Raw genomic sequence first — 8,563 nt, forward strand, 5'->3', positions numbered from 1 at the left:
CGCTTATGCTAGAACTTTTATGGAACAAAAGTGCTTAATCATGAAGAAGATTAGGTGCGAAATTGGGAGAAAGGGTAGAATCGCCCATTGCTTGCCGCGTTTCTAAGAATTGCATATATACGGTATCCATGTACACGTCGACCTATTTTCACTTAAAAAAAATCCCAGAATTGCACAAAAATGGCATTGCGAACACTCTTGACTTTATCCATGTACACATCGACCTATTTTCACTTAAAAAGTCAAAGAAAATTGACAAAAATCTAATTCTCCTTACTCTTGTAAAAAGCGCCAAACAAATAAGTGGGCTATTCTGCACTTTATCGGCGAAATTGTTTCTAAGTGCTTATTAGCTAAAATCCCCATTGGAATTTTCCGAAAAATGTCACATTACATGTCTCATGGTCTTCTCATTTCTCTGAGACAAAATAATCTGTGATTCGAACTGTGTACTTCTCAGATTAAGTCATAGCTAGTAAGTAACCTTTATCGCTTTACCAAAATGTCGCCAAACTACCTGTTACCATATTCTAATGATTAGCCGATTGCTCTTTCATAAGATGTTTCGCGCACCCAATTTTAGGAAGACAATGTGAAATATATTCGCATAGGCGATATAGGTCAGACCATGGAAGACAGTCACTATCAACACCATGGAAGACAGTCACTATCATGCCGAATAAGCCAAATTTCCATTGATATGAAAGACTTAAATACTGAACTTGAAATGTTCTGGATTATATTTTAATATAATTTTCCATTGAAAACGGTTCTGGGCTTCAAGTAGAGTACCACGTCCGGTCCATGAATCACTGTTATGGGCTTGAACTAAAGTACCAATGTTTGATGTGAAAGTTGTCGTAGACGGAAGAATGTCACACATCAATGCAAAATGTTTTACTAAACTCGCCAAGAAATTGGTTCGTATGGTGTCGGCAATGTTTACTGCTGTCTCTCTGTAGAATGGTGTTTCAGACACCAGGGTGCCTGAGCCAAGGCTCTACCTCTTGTAGAACAGTTTCATCATTTCGAAAGGTAGTATACAATTACCGAAAGATAAATCGAATAGTTTTTGTTAAGGTCAGATAAGAGTATTATTAACGTGTTAATATCAATGGAGTTGTCTAAATTAGTGAGAGCAGAAAAGTTGAGAAACTGGTGGCTTTGACAACAATGAGGTAGTGCAAACATAGGCAGATTGAATCCATTAAGAATTATCAAGTACACAACATCAAATATTAAGACATGAACTTGAAATAATTATATTCATATATCTACAACATACACAAAAGTGAGAATGCAGACAGAAAATTTGAAGTGTAGCAGATAAGAGGAATGAAAATAAATACATAAATAAACACATATGTAAAATTATTAGACTTGCATATTGCATGATCCATACATTTAGTTGGGCCATAGGCCTATCCATATTTTCCAAACTGTCATAGTAGTAATCACAGATTTTAATACTGGGATTATCAATATTTTGCTGCCTTTCATGAAATATTTTGACTAAGTTATTCTATTATTTCTTACATGCATTCAGCATTTACAATTTGTCGTAGAATAGTATTCTGACAGACTTGCAATCTTTTCCTATTAGTTTTCTTGGTATATGCCCAAACTGGACTTGCATAACACAAAAGTGGACGTAGAATGGACTTGTAAATAAGTAACTTGTTGTCAATAGATAATATACTGTTTCGAGCAATTAAGAGGTATAGTTTGGCTTTACGAACTCGAAACTTCTGGATAATAGATTCAATGTGCGGGGACCATGTAAGTGACTTATTGAGGATCACCCCAAGATAAGGGACTTGCTTGGCCCAGGAATGTTTACTCCTAAAGTCGTTACAATGTTAACTTTTTAAGAAAAAGTAAAAGAATGTCTTTTAAAAATTCTCAACGAGAAGGCAAATTCCAAAGATTTAAGGGTCACTTGTGTTATTATTATTAGTGTATTTACCATGTATATGAAAATTTGGACCTGCCTAAAGATGAAATAATATCTTCCGGACAATTTTTTCAGGGCGAGAAAGTATTTAATCTGAACGAAAAACTATCAAATGAATTTTTTCTTCTGCTTACTTTCGCAGGTTGTTTAATTTACTTCAAAAATTTCTAATTTTATGAATATCTGTTAATATTTTTTCCCTTGGAATTTACTTTAACTTAATCGTATTGGTATATTATTTATCGTAATTTAAATATTTTGGTGATTATTTTTATGCTTCGAGTATTCTGACAGACCAGATTGTCAGCTTTGGCGATATTCGAATCCGGCCCCGATAACAGAACAGTACTCTACATTATTATGTTACACCTATTTCACCTACTATTTTATACAATATACATTAAAAAAAATGTCTATTGCATAGAACTTGGCCACCTGATACTAGATCTCTAAAATGATTATTTGGGTTAAACTTTCGATTATGGTAACTTGGCGAAAATTTGGCGACCAACCCTGCTACAGCAACCGGCTAGTTTTTGTTTGGACGCTATTTGTATTTGTTTTCACGAAGTAAAGGCATTTTTTTTTTTTTTTTTTTTTTTTCCTACTCAACATTTTTTCCCAACAATCGGCTAGCTGAATTACGCTTATGCTAGAACTTTTATGGAACAAAAGTGCTTAATCATGACGAAGATTAGGTGCGAAATTGGAACAAAGTGCAGAATCGCCCACTGCTTGCCGCGTTTTTAAGAATTGCGCATACACGGTATCATCCATGTACACGTCGACCTATTTTCACTTAAAAAAACATCCCAGAATTGCACAAAAATGGCATTGCGCACACTCTTGACTTTATCCATGTACACTCCTAAAGTCCTAGCTAGTAACCTTTATCGCCTTACCAAAATGTCGCCAAACTACCTGTTACCATATTCCAAAGATTAGCCTTGAATTTAATTATATTTTAATTAAATGATAGTTATTTTGTGAATTTTATGTTTGTAGGAATTTGGTATACGTTTTAGTTGAAGTAAACGTGCATGGAAATAATTTAAATATCTGACAATAAGTATTTGTAATGGTTGCGGTATGAATTCGTTGGTGACGTGTATAATGTAATAGATGATTTAGAGGTAAAAGTTTTTGGATATTTTATTTATTTTATATGTGGAAATGTTCATTACTTTTTCGCGATCAGGTAATTTCATATATGTTCTTTTTACCGGGTTTAAAGATTGAGAAAATTGTCATGTATTTCTAATTTATGAGAAAAAAGCAGTGTACATGGATATAGTGAAGGGTGTGCGCAATGCCATTTTTGTGCAATTCTGGGATGTTTTTTTAAGTAAAAATAAGTCGACGTGTACATGGTTTAGTGATATTTTAATTAAATGATAGTTATTTTGTGAATTTTATGTTTGTAGGAATTTGGTACACGTTTAAGTTGAAGTAAACGTGCATGGAAATAATTTAAATATTTGATACTAAGTATTTGTAATGCTTGCGGTATGAATTCGTTGGTGACGTGTATAATGTAATAGATGATTTAGAGGTAAAAGTTTTTGGATATTTTATTTATTTTATATGTCGAAATGTTCATATTTGGAAAGGGTAAATACTTTTTCGCGATCAGGTAATTTCATATATGTTCTTTTTACCGGGTTTAAAGATTGAGAAAATTGTCATGTATTTTCGTGAAATTTTTCTAATTTATGACAGAAAAGCAGTGTACATGGATATAGTGAAGAGTGTGCGCAATGCCATTTTTGTGCAATTCTGGGATGTTTTTATAAGTAAAAATAAGTCGGCGTGTACATGGTTTATGTGTATGTGTTATTTTGAAAAACGCGTAAGGAGTATGGTATTGTGCACTTTTTCCCAATTTTGCAGTGAATATTTGTCATGATTAAGCAGTTTTGTTAGATAAAATTTCTAGCATAAGTGTAATTCGGCTAGTAGATTGTTGGAAGAAGTGTTCAGTAGATAAAAAGAAAAGAAACGTCTTTACTTCGTGAAGACAAAATGGCGGCGGGAAAAAAAATAGAGGGTTGCTGTAGGAGAGTTGGTCGCCAAATTTTCGCCAAAAAAACGCCAAGTTACCATAATGTAAAGATCAACCAAATTCAAAAACACTACTTAAAATATAAATGAGCACATACATTAAATTAATACATACATAAATACCCATTTCGAATTCACTTTAGTTACGGCCATGGGATCCAAAAATTCACGAACATTGTTTCACACAACACAGAATAAAGCCAAATACAAAATTTCCAGATTTTTTCCCGATTTCCCCCCTTTTCCGATTAAAGAACCGTAATTCGTCCATTAATATCACATGACATATCCCATGATCTCTCATTTCCCTCACACAAAATAATGCGTAATCGGAACTGAGTACTGCTCACATTATTACCAAAGGGCCAGGTAGTAACCTTTATCGCCTCCAAAATGTCGCCAAACTACCAGTTACCATATTGTAAAGATCAACCTAAATAAAAAATAATAATTTCCTGCACAAGTTATTTTACAGCAGGAGGAGATAGATTATACTATAAAAAATTGAAAAATTAAATTTCTTAAATGTGCAAAGGATGGAAAATTTTACTTACATGCAAAATCGTTGAACTTGGCTACATTTAGGACATTCTCATGTTAAAACAAAATGGCTGAAAATGCTAATAAGTTTTCACAGATGTGTGTGTCATTAAATGTATCATTAGACTTCAAAACACTACTAGTTCGTTTTCGAGTATTGTAAAATCGAGGATAAATATTCTTTAGGAGTACTTAAGTATCCCCACATTTTCCTGTCTGGAGATTAACATGTACAAATTCGGTTGAAATCATATTGGCATGCAAGTTGAAAAGCTAGACATATAAATTTAAATTGATGTCCCTCAAATTTAATTCAAGTTTCATACATACACTGCATAAATTCCGATGTCAATATTTTAATTGATTATACGAACAAAAACTATCTTTCATCAAGTTAAAAATATTTTTTTTAATTAAAAAAAAAAAAAAAAAAAAAAAAAACTTCTTTCTGTGATACAACTGAAAGCATGAAGGCAAGATAATTTGGAAACATCAAAATAGAGCAAACACCAAAAGGGAAAACAGAAGAATAAGATAACATTGGCAATTATTCAACAAATTCAATTAAATACGCATAAAAATTTTTTTTTAATTCAAGAACATTATATTATAACTAATTTACAAATTACGAAATACTGTGGCTAATTTGAAGTCTAATTTTATGCTTAAGATATGTTATGAAAATTTGCAAAGTAATTGATGATAAACATAAATCAGAATTGCAGAAGGATCAACTTCTTTGTATCCAGAATTTTCATACTTAAAATTAATTCTTATTGATAAATGTTCCAGAATAAATTTTACCACTTGAAGCATTACTTATTTCACATGATTCAATAGCAGGCAAGTTCATAAAACCTACTTTTAAAATAATTAGTAGGAACATTATTTATAATAATTACAAAAATATTATACAACTTACGGAATTATAAACTTTACATCTGCTAACGAACCCTGCTGTGAAATTGTACGCAAATCATTTTGTGGGTTTGCGTGTACGACCCATCACATGCTGCATAAGTCTCGCGTAAACATGGTTTTTGGAACTCTCTTTCCATTCCTTGGTAGAGAAAATTTCCTGTAGATGATCAGAAAAAAATTCAAAAGCATTCCATAACAAGTCATCATCGGAATGCATTTCGGCTAACTGGAGAATGTTGCACACATTTTTGACTGAAATATTAGATTTCAAAAAGGACGCACACATTTTCTTGAGAGCGAGAACATCATACTTATCAGCTGCTGTGTACAGCTGCATGGCTGTTTCTACACATAGTTTTTCCACACCTCCAGAATATATAAATAGAAGCATTGCGTGTATTATATCAGGATCCACATCAGAAATCTGAACTTGGTTGCTTTCCGATTCTATCATTTCAGTTTCGAACATTCTGCAAAATACAGAAGAGTGGGAACACAGAATAAATTTGTGCACAGGAAATCGTCTAGAATCAACTACTATAGTAACATCAGAAAATTTTCCGCTTTCATAAAGATTCCGAAGGCTTCTGTGTAAGTAAGGGTAAATCATAAAAGTTTCAAAGACACAGGAAGATTTCACAGTATCCGAAGAAAAACTGCCATTGGACAATTTGATTTCGCATCTTAGCAGCAATACATCTTCCACATTTATAGTATAGGTCCGCGAAAACTCTGCGCATTTCCAATTTTCATCCTTTTTAAACAAATGTTCATTTTCAGAAGTATGAGAATCGTCGAAGGACACTTTTGTTCTTATGAAACTTGGTTTGAATTCATAATCTGATGTTCGACAAACGAAAATGCTAAAGATTTGCTCCGTTTCCGTCTTTTCACGAATGCTGACTCTTAAGGTCCATTTAGAAGACTGCGGGATATCCCTCTTAAATTCGTGATACAACTGGGTATCGGCCGTCAAACGTGAGAAATCTTCTATAGGCCACAAAAATGTAATTTTTTCTGCATTAATACGGGTTTCACATGTTTCAATAGTACCAGGTGTAGTATTCAGAATGCGAAGTCCATATCTTGCTGCAATGACATAGAGCTCCTTACAGAACTCATATTCACTGGAATTTACTCTTCCAGTATAAACATAGTGGATCATGGCTTCCAGAATACTCGATTCAATATAGAAATCTTGTTCGAAGGACATTTCGTCATCGAGTTTCTTTGCCAGCTGAGGCCACCTGGTCCACAGCATAGCTTTATGGACTTTGAATTCTCTATCATGAGCACGTAACACGACGTCGGTGAACAAGCCGGTTTTGTAAGGAAGTGAAGAGTGTATCTCTTGATCAAGGGTTTGAAATATTGGTTTAAAAATACATTTAATAACTAGAATATCGTTAATAAGAGACCTTAAAATCAAATTAATTTTCATACATTGTACAAAATGCCGTCCATTTTTGCTAAATATATGTGTCATGATAGGAACTTGTAAAATGCCAGGTATTTCCTCACCGTTGCAATCTAGTTTCTGAAAACTGAAACTTACTTTGCAGGCTTCTGCAATGTCATCTTCTCTGATGAGATATGTTGCTACGGAATTTTCGAATGGATACAATTCGATGCGCCATTTTATGCCGGCTAAAGATTTCAAAACAAACAACGAGCTACGGAGATTTTCCGTTGAGAGACACATGCTGAAATTCTTAATATTCCATAGGAATGTAAAACTACTGTCCGCCTGTTTCTCCATTGTGTTCCGATCAAGTCCTTTATACAGCTGAAGTTTGAACTTAAGATGAGATGCAAAGAATATATATGCATTTCTCAATACGGGGACCTGGCGATTTGGCGAGAGAATTTTTCTAGGATTTAGCCAAAGTTCTCTAAGGAGCTAAATCAAAGAATATCTAAGGAGAAGAAGTAAAGGTCCCCCGATCTATGGAAGATTTCATTCTCCTTAGAGATTCTTTGGCTAAATAGGGTAGTAGTCAAACCTACATTGTGTCTGTGGAAGCTTCCTTTGTTACATGCACGTTCTTTCTCCACTACTTCACTGTAGGTTGAATTCCGTCGTCTATGGTTTATTTTGGCGAAATTTCTTATTACCATTTTGCATTTGTTAAATTTTTAAGTATATGCATCTGTATTAAATAACATTCAGATAGCTTTCGCGGATGAGACAGCATTTCAGTTAAAATTAACATGTTATTCAAATTAATGTCACTCTCAAAATTGCCATTAATTGTAAGAAGGTGAATGACACATTTCCTTGCGTATTTTCTCCCCCCTTTTTTTAAAACAATTTTATCATCCAATAATCGAGATGAGGAAACAAGGCGAATATTTAATTTCCGATGAGCAAAGTTCCAGTAAGACACATAACAAATGAAAAGTAGTCATGGATAAACTACAGACAACTATCACGGTATTATTTCTTGAAAGTGACCTAGATTCAAATAAAAATGCATAATTATCTAATAATAATCCTATTTATAATTTAAAATTTAAATTAGCTTTATACGAATGAGTGAATAATTGTTAAATTCTAATTATCTAATAAGATATATTTGCTTCCACTTTTCTGTATCTTCAATGTCGTCCGTTCTTATTGTTGTTTCTGCTACTCTTTTGGCCTCAAATCATCCGTAAATAAAAAATGAAGGTGAATCTGCAGCTGACTCAGCGAAACCGTAGCCTAAATTTCAGTTCATGTTTGCTTCGTGTGATGGGTTGGTTTTTGTATTAGATTTACATAGAGTTCAATAGTCAGAAATCAAAGGTTTAGCGTGATCCTTTGCAGATAGTTAGTGAAGGCTGTAAGTCGAAAACAAACTCTACGTGAACGAATCCATTTTAAAATTTAGGCGACGCTAAAAACTAGATGGAAAATAGTTGAAGGATAAAAATACGCAAGGAAAGACTGTACTTCCCAGTTCTCAAAAGTTTTTCCAATTTAGTTTCGTTTTATAATACTCTTTATAATATATATATATTGTTTTATAATATATTGTTTTATAATAAGTTCTTTCTCGTTTCAGTATTTTCATTTTGTGTCAAAGCCGGAATAAAAGAAATTAA

The 8,563-nt window shown here is 33.2% G+C and overlaps 1 protein-coding gene across 1 annotated transcript; it reads right to left on the bottom strand.

Annotated features, from left to right (window-relative positions):
• Positions 1-5,042: 5,042 nt before the first annotated feature.
• LOC118193470 (speckle-type POZ protein B-like) lies at positions 5,043-7,469 on the bottom strand. Its single transcript, XM_035364565.2, has one exon. The coding sequence runs from the start codon at positions 7,233-7,235 to the stop codon at positions 5,532-5,534; it is 1,704 nt and encodes a 567-aa protein (XP_035220456.2). The 5' UTR covers positions 7,236-7,469; the 3' UTR covers positions 5,043-5,531.
• Between the last annotated feature and the right edge of the window lie 1,094 nt (positions 7,470-8,563).

This window comes from Stegodyphus dumicola, chromosome 8 (assembly GCF_044657685.1).
Source record: "Stegodyphus dumicola isolate Sdum_Otavi_A_Nest chromosome 8, ASM4465768v1".
NCBI lineage: Eukaryota > Metazoa > Arthropoda > Arachnida > Araneae > Eresidae > Stegodyphus > Stegodyphus dumicola.

What these genes read in the sequence shown, in the direction of transcription:
- LOC118193470 (XM_035364565.2), bottom strand. Translation starts at nt 7,235, where the DNA reads ATGGAGAAACAGGCGGACAGTAGTTTTACATTCCTATGGAATATTAAG.